Consider the following 15,312-nt stretch of genomic DNA (forward strand, 5'->3'; position numbering starts at 1 on the left):
CCACATGATTAGACCCCAAGCCTATGTAGAAGACCTTCCAAAACTACCACTCAAATCAACAACCCCCTTGGCCTTAAAAGAATTAGCCAAAAAAGAGATGAGAATTATATTGAAGTGGCAACGGTACTTCTCCTAGACTTACCTCATGGTTACATTGGAGGATGAAAACTTTTTCTACTTAGATGTGAATTGAAGAGGCAACACCTCGCAGTCTAGAATCCAAATGAACACCATATGAATCTTCTAGTCATCTCTTTGGCATCCATATAGTTTAAATGAGCTAATCTGATTGAAATCACAAGTCATGACACGTTGGACTATATGAGGGTCACAAAACGCTCACATCCTATAGACTAGTGGCATTTTCTTACGTAATAATCGACACCAAAAACAAATATTGATATCTATTGCAGTAACTGGAAATATGATATTCACTTGGTTGTCCTATCTATCAAAGCAAATTGGTTATTGAGATTTAACTTGGACAAGCATAGCATACTCCTGTCATTTATGTCAACAGGTTAGATTGCTTTACAAATCTCAATATAGAATATTATGATGTTAAGAAAAAATTATGTTTCAAAAACTCTTCAAATGATAATAGTTTCAGAAACCAAAAATTTCCATGCCACGAGATCACTCGTTAGCATTTAGATTAAAAATAAAAAATAAGGAATATACGTTATGCATAGACAATTGCATAAACCATTTTGAACATTGGATCCTGGTCTGGCCTGCCAGGGGACCTTTACATAAGGGAGGAAATAAATCTCGTGGAAGCTATTTGTAAATAGCCAAAAAAACGAATCAACTCTTGTAGATTTATATGTTGATTAATACCATTTGAATCATCCAATCATTGTTATTTGACATCCATACAGTCCAAATGAAATAATCTGACTAAGATCAAAAGTAATGCTGGGTTGGCCCAAATGAGGGTAATGGAACGCTCATATCCTTTTATTTAACCAAATGGATTGGTGATCTTTACACAATATCTGTTTACATGATAAGATATGTAAGAATCCAAGATCAACAATATATTACAATATATTATGAAATTCATTTAGCTGTGATATATCAAAGAAAATCCTCTCATTGGATCTAACATTGACAAACACGGCAATATTGTCATCATGTTGGCATGGTCGGTTGCTTCACAAGTCTGGATCTAGAATTTTATGAAGTTGATAGAAATTTATGTTTCAGAAACTCTTCAGTTGATAATCGTTTAGCTGTCAAAAGATGTTCACACCAACATTTCATTGGTTAGCATTTGAATTGAAAAAAAAAGCACATCCTTTCAAGAAAGTAAACTTCGTAGTTAATATATGTTATGCATCAACAAATGCAAACACGATATAGAACATTGCATCTTGGTCCACTCCACCTAAGGCCTTTACAAAAGGGAATCTACATCTCATGAAAGCTATTTGTAAAGACACAAAAAAACAGAAGGTAGACTTCTACCTGGATTTTGACACAATAACTTTGTACAGATATCAATACAATCCGGGTGCAAATCTGATAAAATGACTTCAGGGAATGGCAATATAGTACAATTTTTAATATTCTGAAGTAACTGCAAGCCACAAATTTTGAAGAGTCAGATGATAGCAATGATATTTATATTATCGGTTTTTGAAAGAACCTCACTTTTAGGAATAACGAAATCAAAATTACTTCTTTGAAATGAGAATACAATTAATAAAGAATTACTTTGTAGCTATGCTTCTATGGACCTTTTGAGCTCTACATTACCCTGTTTATCATATTAAAGAAGATAAAACGTAGAAATAAAGTGATATATCTTAGGTTGATTAACGGTCATCATTTATATCTGATCCTTGTGCTATTATTTCATGTTATACACAATATTCTACAGTACAATAAACTAGGTGTATAATCTACAATAGAAATGAATTAGTTTCTAGACTACGCTCTTAAATCTCAAACTAGAAAGCCCAAATGAGTAGCCTTGAAATGGTACCACTCTCTGGGAAATTGGTGGTAAATAGTACCTCCATCTATAACAAACTGAAATGAAAGTTGGCTTAAGAGACCGGAAGTTGCAATGATTAGGATGTTGTCAAAGTTCAGACTGAACCACAGCTAGCATGTTAACAGCCACCCAAAGTCATAGAATTAGAACTTTTAGCATTACAGAAACTTATCTAGTGAAAATTAACCTGAAGTTCAATTTACTATCACTATATTTTCTTAATATAGATCTATGTCGTTTTTTTTTCTCTGAAAAAAAAAATTGGCTGTCATCTTATCAGTTGGAGATACGGTAGTGGATCAACCACTGTTATTTACAAGACTTTGTAAATTTAATAATCAAATAAAACATGAAATGCTTAGAATAAATCTGAGTCTTAGTTCTTCAAGGAAGAGCGGAAAGTTGCTCATATGGTTTCCTTTGTACGAGAGTGTGGCCAGTTTAAAAGGGCCCACTGTCCTTTCCTCTCTTCCGAATAGCGTGGGAAAAATAATGCTAGAACTATACCGGCTAGCATTGGATATGGTTATGCAGGTAAGGGATCTTTTTTCCTGCCATCAAGGTCCTGGTCAACCCAGCCAGTAAGGTCCTAACCCTTCTAACGCAAAGTAAACCCTCCAAAACAAGTGATGGGGTATATTAAAGGTTTAAATATAGAATTGTATATATACAAAGAAAAATTAAAAATAAAAAACATAAACTGATTTATGGAAATAAGCAAAGCTTCATATTCATTTTCAGATGAGTCATCAGTAAAAACATTCAAACTTCAACTCAAACATTTGTCATTCATCAAATGAAAATTTGACATTTATGATTCAGAATTCTCATTCAACATTGAGTAATCACAATGATTAGAAAAACGATAAAGTTATCGTTATTGTTAATAGCTTTCAAATATTAAGTGGTTGCAGGTGATGTGAGAATTTCTGAATCTACACAACAGAAATCCTACTGCAATCACTGGTTTATCATCTCCTACTTGTTCTTTACATCAACAAGTTATTTAATTATTTAAACATCGATGAAAACACTATTGCAGACTACACATACAGATCATGAACTGAAATAAAATGAGACAATCACACAAGCGACACTGTTATTTTTGGACAATCGTCCCCAGAAAAACCCAATGCGCGAAAACCTATGCAACATATAGAGGGTTTGTATTATTATGCAGAGTTTTGGATACAACTAGGGTGCCAAATCCGACTCACCCAACAGAGAATAAACACGGCATAAGTACCTCTATCTGAAGACAGATATTTTGGTGGATCCAACAATTGGATGAACAAACCCCACAAGGGACTGCGCTGTCCCCGGTGTTGTGCAGCAACAACTGCTCCCAACTCTGCGCTAGGACTGCATCACCTCCTCTAGGAGCCGCATCACCCTCCCAGTGATCCTTCCCGGCTCAGAAATTGATCTGTTGAATTGATTCCCAATCTGACTCACAGAAACCCCAGCGCTGCCTCTACATGACTGCGTCAGCCCTCCAACTTCTGTGTCACCCTCTTAGAGTTGTGTTCTCCCTCCCTGGTGTTGCATTGCATCTCTGTTATGGATTCTCGGCCTTGGACGAAAGTCTCGCTACTGAACTGCCCCTCTCTGCACTAGAAGCTTACTCCGAAATTCCCAGCAAACCACGCCCAAAATTTCAATCTAGCTCAAGTATTGCTCTCCATGTGTGTGTGCGTTCTCCCACTAACCCTCAAGCCTCCTCTTATAATTTTCCTGTTGATGAATCAACGGTCGTGATCTAATCTCTAATCAACGGCTAAGATTAAAACAAGCTTGATCCTCGTCACTTAGAACCTTCTCACCCATATTCTTATTAATATCCATTAATATTTTTATTTTCCTAAGTTTAGACTTAGGAAGCCATTAAAAATATTAATTATTATAATAACTCCTCATCTGGGTGGAATTTCTCCAAACGATTTCTAGGTTTTGGAGATCTCATGTGTTTTAGCCCCTCCACAAAATTTCAGAGCTAGAGAACATCCGATACTCCCCAAAAATCCACACTCCCTCTTAGGGAGGAATGTGCTCTAACAATACTTCCCAACATAAGTACTACACTGATCCACTGCATCGATCCTCTATGTTGTTGATACTTGGCCAGGTGCCCTTCATTCACTGCGCTGCTACTTCCTATAATACTGCCCATGACTCGGACACTGCCACTGCTACATTTGTACTACAGCTCCCTCTCAAAATGTTGCCTCATGTTGCCCATAGCATTGCCACTGCTAATTGTTGCACCGCAACTCAGTTACTGAGAAGAAGTAACCAACACTTCACCTAAACACTGACATCCTGGTTAATATGGATGCCTCGTGATCCTAAAGCTACCTCTGCTGCTAATCTGTGTTGACCCTCTGCTGCCACTGCACTGCTATAAACTTCTCTATGCCTCTCGCACTACTACAACATCCACTGTGATGCCTCAGAGTTTGGCACTCTAGCTTTGCCACTATCGCTTCATCACACCTCGCTCCAACAGACACCCGTCATTTTGCTACTGTCATTAAGGGCTCCCGTAGCCGTATGTGATCCAAGAGTTTGGGCACCTCAAGGATCCTGCTCGCTCATGTAGTCCTCTCGACTACAACTCCATGTCAACCCACCTCTTCTCCAGAGGCACATGAGCACTCATGGCACAATCGTCATCCTTGTCTTCCTTGAACGCTTTCGTTGGAGCAGCCTTTGATTCAGAAGCTCCCCCCTTGCCCTTCTTCCTAGGGAATTGAGTGGCATAATGTCCCACCCCCCACAGTTGAAGAATTTGACCTTGGTGATGTCCTTCTTCTTTCTCTTCTGCTTCACTTGTTGTCCCGACGATGCAAGAGTTGCATCCTCCTCCTCCTTCTTGACTCAGGCTCCCTTCCCACTACTCCCTATCTTGGTCATCTTCCTGAGCTCTTCTTGTCAAAGAGTTGCCCACATCTCCTCCCAACTGGGGGAGAGTTGCTCTGCCCAAGATACTTTGGACAAAAGTCTCCCAGTCTTCAGTGACTGCATTTAGGGCAATCTTGACCATGAACTCAGGATCTGGTGTAGACCCCACTGAAGTCAACTGGTCACAAATCCCTTGCAACCTGAGAAAAAGGGGATCGATCTCCTCTCCTTTCTGCATCAGGTACTATCTTCGCTGATTTTTTAATAGCATATTCCGTTGGATGAAAGATCCTTGATACAAGGTGGTCAGTGCCTCCCACATCTCCCTTGTTGTGTCCTTCTCAGCATTGTGTGGTGCTACATGATCTTTGACCCCGTCTAGGATCATGCACTTGGCCTTTGCCTGGGCCTCCTCGTACTTCTTCAACGGATTAGTGTCGACCGGAACAACAACTAATTTCAAGGCATATTCCTTGATGCGATGTTTGTCTAGAATTGCCAGGATCCTAACCTTCCAGATGACAAAATTGGATGCTCCATCCAATCTATCCTGATCCCTCAACCCATTCACTGCCATCTCTACTCTAAAACAAATAGGATTGGTTCTATTTTCTCTCTCCTGTTGTCGATCTAGTAAGACTTGGATCTGGATTTCTTTGGCGCAAGAAACCCTCTAAGGAACAAGCTCCTTTAGACTCCCTCTGAGTCCTAATTTCCTTCACAGAAATATTCCCACCAACTGTCAAATCACTTCCTCTCCAATCCTCCTTTGTTGCTGTAACCCAGATCTAGATTTGTTTGGCTAGAAATCTGTCAAGGCAGTGACTCCCTCTACCTCAGCTTTGTCTCCACAGACACTATTCTGCACCAACAGCGACAGCATCCCACTAGCTCCTCTGATTCGATCTGCACTGCTCCCTCTACCCCAGCAAATGAAGAATCTGAGCTCCTCAAGCTCTGCACAGTCACTATGTGAGCTAGATCAGTTCCTCCTGGCCACTGCGTCACTCCTTCCATGCTCAGAAAGTTGACGTGGTTCTACATGAGCCTGATCCGCCCTTCCCTGCTTCTGCGCTGGTCTAGAAAGCTAATGCAATCACTGCGAGGGCTCCTCCCAGCTACTGCATCACCCTCTCTTAGCTCAGAATGCTAACGCAAGCACTGCATGAGCCTCTGTGTCACCTCTTGTGCACTGCGTCGCTCTCCCTTCTACGTCTCTGGATCTAGAACAGCGCTGTCACTCGGGATAGTTGCCTCTCTGCAGTAGATTTGTTGAATCTCCCGACTGATGGCTTTAGTGTCCTATGATCTAAAATGCTCTGATACCATGTGAGAATTTATGAATCTACATATCATAAATCCTACTGCAATCACTGGTTTATCATCTCCTACTTGTTCTTTACATCAACAAGTTATTTAATTATTTAATCATCGATGAAAACACTATTGCAGACTACACATATAGATCATGAACTGAAATAAACTGAGACAATCACACAAGGGACACCATTATTTTTGGACAATTGTCATTGGAAAAACCCAATACAGGAAAATCGGTGCAACATATAGAGTGTTTGTATTATTATGCAAATTTCTGAATACAACTAGGGTGTCAAATCTGACTCACCCAACAAAGAATAAACCCGGCAGAAGTACCTCTATCCAAAGATAGATATTTTGGCAAATCCAGCAATTGGATGAACACACCCTATAGGTGACTGCATTGTCCAGCGTTGGGAATGCGTCACCTCCTCTAGGAGCTACATCACCCTCCCGGTGAGCCTTCCCGGCTCAAAAATCAATCTGTTGAATTGATGCCCAATCTGCCTCACAGAAACCCCAGCGCTGCCTCTACATGACTGCGTCAACCCTCCAGCTTCTACGTCACCCTCCTGGAGCTGTGTTGTCTCTCCCTAATGTTGCATTGCCTCTCTGTTATGTATCCTCAGCCTTGGACGAAAGTCTCACTGTCGAACTGCCCCTCTCTGCGCTAGAAGCTTACTCCGAAATTCTTAGCAAACCACGCCCTAGAATTTCGATCTAGCTCAAGTGTTGTGTGTGTTCTCCAACTAACCCTCAAGTCTCCTCTTATACTTTTCATGTTGATGAATCAACGGCTATGATCTAATCTCTAATCAACAACTAAGATTAAAACAGGCTTGATCCTCGTCACTTAGAACCTTCTCACCCATATTCTTATTAATACGCATTAATATTTTTATTTTCCTAAGTTTAGACTTAGGAATCCATTAAAAATATTAATTATTTTAATAACTCCTCATCCGGGTGGAATTTCTCCAAACGATTTATGGGTTTTGGAGATCTCATGTGTTCTAGCCCCTTCACAAAATTTTGGAGCTAGAGCACATCCGATGCTACCCAAAAATCAACAGGTGATGGGAGCTCAATCTTCAACCTGGAAAACATCAAGAAAACACCATTGAATGGAAACTAGGTAGTGAGGCATTGGCTCTATTCCAAAAATCGAGGATTATTGATGTAAGTTACATGAAAGGACTTACTGTAATTGGGCATTTGGCATTAATTATAAAATTAATGCTTATAAGAACTATCAAGAGAATAAGAAAGGAATCCACTATGTTTGAAGTGTAGTACTTTCATATTGTACAGACAATTTTTCCGGTAAAATCACATTACATTTATTTGGTTGACACATTTCGAACCACCCAATGTGGTTCATCATCAGGGCTAAGATAGAGTGTATGATCTAAGCACACAATTAAATAATGTAGAGATGCAAAGAAGAAAAAAAAGTTCCAACAGTTAAATCTTGGTGGAAATAACATAAATCATTTAATAATATTTCTATTTGAATTAAAATATTATTAATCAAATGAAACATCAAAGAATAAATTAAGTACTAAATTATATAAAAGAAATTAAAGAGTTCAAATAAGAAATGGTATTAAAAGGATCATATATATAATAATAAAAAAAATTAAAATAATGAATTGAATTTAAAATAAAAATTAATGAATAATAAGAAAAAGACCAAAACAAAGTACTAAATTATATAAAAGAAATTAAAGAGTTTGAATAAGAAATGATATTAAAAAGATAATCTATAATAATAAATTTAAAATAATGAATTGAATTTAAAATAAAAATTAATAAATAATAAGAAAAATGACCAAAACAGATAAATTTATATATTAGAAAGAAGAAAATAATGAATCAAAGAAATAAAACAGGATTAGAAGAAAATCCACCATGAAATATGAGTCTAGAATAATATATATTTTAATCATACGTATTAATTCGTATTATTAAAATAAGAATTAATATATTTTAATCATTCTTATTTTAATAATAAGAATTAATTCTTATTATTAAAATACGTATATATATATATTATTCTAGACTCATATTTCATAGATGGTTGATTTTCTTCTATCTTGTTTTATATCTTTGATTCATTATTTTCTTCTTTCTAATATTTAAATTTATTTATTTTGGTCCTTTATCTTATTATTTATTAATTTTTATTTTAAATTCAATTCATTATTTTTAATTTTTTGTTATTATATATGATCCTTTTAATATCATTTCTTACTCAAACTCTTTAATTTCTATTATATAATTTAGTAATTAATAGGTTCTTTGACGTTTCATTTGATTAATAATATTTTAATTCAAATAGAAATATTATTAAATCACAGAAGAATTGTCTAAAGAATATGAATCACAGAAACTTGAATTCAGAGATTTCATATGGCTCTTTGCTCTATTCAATCAGGTTTCAAATTGGGGCTCTGAAATGGACTTTGGTTCTCTTTTGTGGGTTTATGAATTGCCTTTGTAGGACCTTGGCTCAAGTTATCTTGGCTTTGGTTTGCATGGCTTTGGATCACACAGCTCTAGCTCTCTTGGATTCAGTTCTCATGGCTTTGCCAGGTGGTCTAATGGGTCTGGTTCACTTGGACCTGTTTGGTTCTTCAGTTTTGGTGTGGGTCATTTTCTAGTTCAGGGGCCTCGGTTCTTCAGTTTTGGAGTGGGTCATTTTCTAGTTCAGGGGCCTCGGTTCTTCAGTTTTGGTGTGGGTCATTTTCTAGTTCAGGGGCCTGGATATCGTATATTATTCCTGAAGCCTCCAAGTCCTCTCTCTATGTGGAACAATCATATTGAAACTCACATAGGCATGCATGATAGTGAGAACTCTCGTGAGAGAAACCACCTAGATATGGAGGGGCATTAGGCCTCTAGACACACCTAGTGGTCCTTGTGACAAATTGCAAAAGGTGTGTCCTCTCTCAAACCTTCTACTCTACTATACTCTTTCTGAGGGAGTGTTGGAGAGCGAACAAACTGTTGGTTATGCTAGATTGTTACTTGTGGGTGAGGATAAGGTATTCTTTTATGAGGATAAGTGTTATGTAGTACTATCAGTATAGATCATGGGCATCATGAGAGATGTCCACTGTGTGAGACCAACAACATTCACAAAACTCTAGAAAGGCAAGAAGAGTATGTCACCAATAATAGGAACTCAATTTTCTCAAGTATTGGTAGGATGCATATTTCCAAGAAGAAACCCTAAATATGCCTTCATACTAGAAATGCTACATAGTCAAAAGAGACAAAATGAAGAACTTCAAATTGAGTGTGTTGCATTTTGAGTCTGGTCAAAAATATTACTTCAGCTAATTCAAATAATGTTAGGTTGTCAACTATAAGATGAGAGTATGCAACAACAATAAGAGCATGTGGAAATGTTGAATGTGGATTAGAACTTTCTGGCCAACATAGGGAACTAAGAGGAAGCTTACAATCATCATGCTTTTATTCAATAATTATGCTTAATGTTGTGTAAATTTTGCTTATTGTTAGGATTTCTTTTTCAAAATCTACACTATTATTAGTTATCAAGGATTGTTGTGCATCTATAATCTAAAATTTTGGATAATTTCTAAGAAGTATTTTTGGACAATTATCATATACTCATTATTATGCAACTTTATAATATAAAGTATAACCATTCATGTTAAAAAAAAATGGTTTTTGAATCTTAAACCAAATACATCTTACATTCAAGAATTGCCTAATAATATTTCCAAAAATGAAAAGGAAAAACAACACACAGAATTCCTCAAGGCAAATGTTCTAGTGCTATTGCACCCTCATCATCAGCAACATTGCTAAGGTCCTCACAAACAAGCTCTTCCGGTAATCATCACTCTCACTCAAATTTGCAACGATAACTGGAGGTATCTTGACGAGCCCATCTGGTTGCACCTCCTTATGCATATATATAACATCCTCTATGTATCAGTCCCATCTTTGGAAAGGACCCTCCATTTATCTTAGGTATTTCTAAGCAATAAGATGAAGTGTGTTAGGAATCTAGACAAGTTATTTGCCTTCTTTGATCCCATCCAGTTTCACTTTAATGAATGGATGAAAGAATAAATGTTCCAATCCCTCTCAAATGACAAGGAATTGGCTACCTATGAGAGTCACTATATGAAAAAAGCTTACAACTTGAAACGTCAAGTTCAACACTTCAAGGCCACAATCAAACACTAGGATCTTTGTTCCTACACCCATCTCTCAAAGTAGTATTTGAAGCAAACACACCTCATGCATGTGAAAATTGAGCAAAATGAGAATGTATGTTGGATGCATCTTCTATAGAACCATAAATATTTTAACAAGATTCATGAACCCTTTCACTACCTCTCTATCTTGGGGAGGATAACTCCTCCTTGTTATTGGACCATACCATTTTGGATTGATTAAATACCCTAACATATGAAGTCGGGTATCCAATGTATTCAACCACCCATGTATAAATGTTTTCAGTTGTACGACAAAAAATAAGAATTGAACTCACTGCCAATTATTAATAATTTAGGATGAAGACACTAACTTGTACTCCTTTTGGACTATTACAGCAAAATCTAGCAGGCCTAGTGCAAACACTCACTAGGCAACCTAAGTCTTATGGAACAAGAAATCAGCCACCACTGTCACTTCAATGGCTTCTCTCTAGCTATTTAGTGGTGGACGTTATCCCCACAAGGGAGGCTTCCCTACAAAAGATCACTAGAAAAATATTCAACTAAGAAGGGATCAATAGTGATGCAACGTATAATAATTGGAAAAAGATACTTGCCAAGCCTTGAAAACCTGAGATAAGAGTTGCCTAGATTTTTAGATTTTTACACTTTTCTGTATACTTTTCTAAGACCTTTATAATTTGGAAGAAGGTTGTTATAAGCTAGGGTTTGTATGAAATGCAGATTTTAGGCATGCAATGGCATATAGCACCTTGAAAAAATAGCCTGAGTGATAAGATCAACAGAGTAAATGATATGGAGGCAAGCCAGGGTTAAATAAACAATGTCTTTTAATGGCGGAAATTGCATACGACAGTATAAGTCACCAGGTTTGTGTTCGTGTTCGAGTTCGACGACCTTGAAATTTGAATAAAGTTCAGCACCTAAAATTTTGCCGATAAAGTTCGACATATAGAAATTCGAAGAAAAAATGTATATATATATAATAAAAAAAACAATTTAAAGTAAAATTCAAAGTCCATAATGCACATTGCAAACACATAAGATTATTGCTCAAACATTTAAATCATTTCCACATAATTTTATAAACCATGAAAGCGAGTGCCAAATTCCAATAAAGAACCTACTTCCATACATAGTAAACAAGGTGAGAAATTCATCATAAACATTGGCACCCATATCAAATTCAACAAAACCATGGGCCATATCAGATTTCATATATTGAAAAACAATCTGATAAAAAAGTATTCAAAATATATAAACTCAAAAGTTTAAAGTAGCTTGGTAGTTTTAGAAAATTGTTCATGCAAAAAGTAAACTAGAAATCTAAAACAGGAACACAAGTTTTATTCTTGATGTTCCTGTGGCCCACTTGTTATATCAACAAGTTCTATATCATCAAGAGCAATAGGCGCTGTCAATCCGCTAGATGCTTCAGCATCAGATTCATCAGTGAATTCCCTGTCAATGTATAAATCAGCTTCATCCATTGATGCATTTCGAACAGGATCGATCCACGGAGTAGAGGAATTGGATGACTCTTTAGCCACATTTTTCAAAGTCAACTATAAGTTACTACGAACATAAACAAGATCTTCTAATCTTCCAGATAACAATCTATTTCTTTTCTTGAAATGAATGTGGTCAAAGCAACTCCAATTCCTTTCACATGTTAATGCACTTGATTCCTGGCTTAAGATACGAATTGCAAAAATTTGTATTTTTGGTGCCCCTGTCAGGCTAGGCAGTAACTCCATTAAGCAAAAATTGATTCGTATTATCTATTCCATCGAGTAGGTCTGTTATATACATGAGGGAGAGACTATTCAGTTCATCTCCCGATGACTGTTCACATTTCTCATTTATTTATTTACATATATTTACCCAATCACAAGGATTAGGTGTCAACATTCCCCCCCTTAATCTGAAGGGATGTTGGTGAGTCCAAGCATCGTTCTGAATTGTTCAAGCTTTTCTCTTCCAAGCGCTTTGGTGAAGATGGCTGCAATTTGCTCATTTGTGGAACAATGACAGAGATGGATTGTTTTGGCCTCAACATGATGTCGAATCAGATGATATTTAGTATTGATGTGCTTCGTTTGATCATGGAACTTTGGGTTCTTGGCCAACTTTATTGCAGAGGTATTGTCAACCATGAGTGGAGTTGATTGTACTTGTTTTACCTGCAAATCTTCAAGAATTTTCCTGAGCCACACAATTTCTTTTGTTGCTTCAGTTGCTGCCACGTATTCTGCTTCTGTTGTGGAATCTGCTGGAACTGATTGTTTGTGTGATCTCCAGGAGACAACTCCTGATCCAAGACTCATAGCATATCCTGAAGTTGATACCCCGGTTTCTTTGTCTCCATCAAAGTATGAATCAGAGTATCCAATCAAGCTGAAGTCATCCACCTGTGTATACTTGATTCCAAAGTCTTGAGTTCCCTTCAAGTACCTTAGAACTCTTTTTGCAGCAGACCAATGTCCCTCACAAGGCTTTTGCATAAATCTAGAGAGGATTCCAACAACAAACAAAATGTCTGGTCTGGTGGTAGTTAGGTAGTTGAGACTTCCTACAAGCTGTCTATACTTTGTTGCATCCTCAAATTCTTTTCCTTCAATAGATGTGAGCTTTGAGTTTTGTTCCATTGGAGTAGTAAGAGGATTGCACTCTGTCATGCCAAACCTGTTCAACAGATCTCCAATGTATTTCTTTTGAGAAAGAAATATGGACTTTGGATGTTGGGTTACTTCAATGCCAAGATAGTAATGAACATAGCCCAAATCAGTCATTTCAAAACTTTTCCCCAATTCCTTCTTTATGGATGCAATGTAGCTTTCATTGTTCCCTATCATCAAAAGATCATCTACATATACCATAAGGTATACAACTGTTTTGCCAACTTGACAAATAAAGTTGCATCATCAAGATCAAAATGTTTGAAATTGAGTTTCAAAAGATGCTCAGTCAGTTTTTCATACCAGGCTCGCGGTGCTTGTTTGAGGCCATACAAGGACTTCACAAGTTTGCATACTTTATGTTCATGTCCTTTCACAGCAAATCCTTCAGGCTGGGACATAAAAACATTCTCTTTTAGATCTCCATTCAAGAAAGTCGTTTTTACATCCATTTGATGGACTTTCCAACCGTTCTGAGCTGCTAGTGCAAAGAGTGTTCGGATGGTAGCCCATTTTGCTGTGGGGGCAAAAGTCTCCTCATAATCGACCCCTTCCTTCTATGCAAAACCTTTTGCCACAAGCCTAGCTTTGTGCTTGTCAAGTGAGCCATCAGCTTTATACTTGTTCTTGTAGACCCACTTGCAGCCAATTGGTTTGGTTCCTAATGGAGGATCAACCAGCTTCCAAGTGTCGTTCTTTATGAGGGCATCATACTCCTTTTGCATCGCTTCTTTCCATTCATCATGAGAAGCAGCTTCTTTGAAGGAAGTTGGTTCAAAATCTGTAGACAAGTTCAATTCACAATCATAAGAAACATCCATATCAACAGGTGAATTAGAGTCATCTACATCACCTCCATTTTGCCAGTTTGAATTTCTGGTTCCTGTCTTTCCAACTTCATCAGGATGAACACTTTAAAGTGTCTTTGTCACCCACTTTGGGGGACCTTTCTGAGATGGTCCGGGCTACTCCATTGATTGAGTTGGAACTAAATCAAAATTGAGTCTCCCAATTCTATCAATTACATCACTTAAAGCATCATCCGTTGTTGGAGTTTCATGCAGGGGAGAGTGTTTTTCAGAAGAAGATTCCACATGTTGATCTAGTATAGGAATCCCCCCTTCAAGATGTGGAATCTGATTATCAAATTCTTGAAATGATTTTGCTTTTGCGAATCTATCCAAGCGATCAAGTTGCCACTCAACAACATTGTCGGTTTTGGATGATTCAAGGAAAATTACATCTCTAGATACAACAAATTTCTTATTTACTTCATCATAGAGGCGGTATGCTTTGGAGGTGTTTGAATATCCCAAGAAGATACACTTACGACTTCTAGCACCAAGTTTGTTTCTATGTACCTTTGGTATCAAAGCATAATAGGTGGAACCAAAGACCCTGAGATGTTTTACCGAAGGAACATGTCCATACCACATTTCATATGGAGTCTTGTTTCTTATAGCATTAGATGGACATCTATTCTTTATATATGCAGCACATAGAACAGCATCAGCCCAAAACATTATCTTTACATTTTTGAAGAAGAGGATGGATCGTACCATATTTAAGATTGTCCTATTCATTCTTTCAGCTACACCATTCGGTTGGGGATTATAGGGCACAGTTGTTTGATGTTTGATCCCATGTTGGCGAAGATAGTTTTCAAATTCATTTGATGTGTATTCTTTTCCATTATCAGTGCGAATAGACCCAATATGAGATTGTGCATCATTTTCAATCCATTTATGAAAATTCTTGAATGTTTGAAAATCATCATATTTGTTCTTCAATAAATAAACCCAACACATCCTGGTGTAGTCATCAATAAATGTCATGATATATTTATTTCCATTTGCAGAAGGAACAGGCATTGGACCACATAAATCTGAATGAATGAGTTCAAGTTTCCTATGTGCTCTTGAATGTGAATCATGAAAGGACTGTTTGCTATGCTTTCCTAGAATGCAAGCATCACATTGCTTAAGTTTCCTAGGAATTGTAGGCAAACCAGCAACACCATTTTTCTTCAGCAAGTGGAGATTGTCATAGTTCAAATGTCCAAATCTAGCATGCCATAATAAACTTGATGGAAGTGTACCTTCTTCATGATGAGAGATGTATGAGAAATGTTGTGCATGAGCAGAGGTTCCTTGCAGTTTGAGAAGCCTTTCTTCTTCTATTCCCCTCATGAAAA

At 37.2% G+C, this 15,312-nt stretch overlaps 1 protein-coding gene across 2 annotated transcripts in view; it reads right to left on the reverse strand.

The window, feature by feature from the left end:
- Positions 1 to 791: 791 nt before the first annotated feature.
- Positions 792 to 15,312, reverse strand: part of LOC149141306 (serine/threonine-protein kinase ATG1t-like) — a 188,477-nt gene continuing 173,956 nt past the window's right edge. The window contains exons 7-8 of one of the 2 annotated variants that reach the window (XM_089446925.1): positions 1,471 to 1,582; positions 792 to 1,235 (exon numbers count right to left, since the gene is read on the reverse strand). In XM_089446925.1, coding sequence (XP_089303051.1) covers positions 1,180 to 1,235; positions 1,471 to 1,582 — 168 coding nt within the window. In that variant the 3' untranslated portion in view covers positions 792 to 1,179. The remainder of the gene's footprint in view (positions 1,236 to 1,470; positions 1,583 to 15,312) is intronic. The other variant, XM_089446926.1, reaches the window with a different exon arrangement.

Source organism: Pinus tabuliformis, chromosome X (assembly GCF_031772625.1).
Source record: "Pinus tabuliformis cultivar Carrire ecotype Pingquan chromosome X, CPIR1, whole genome shotgun sequence".
In the NCBI taxonomy this organism is placed as follows: Eukaryota; Viridiplantae; Streptophyta; class Pinopsida; order Pinales; family Pinaceae; genus Pinus; species Pinus tabuliformis.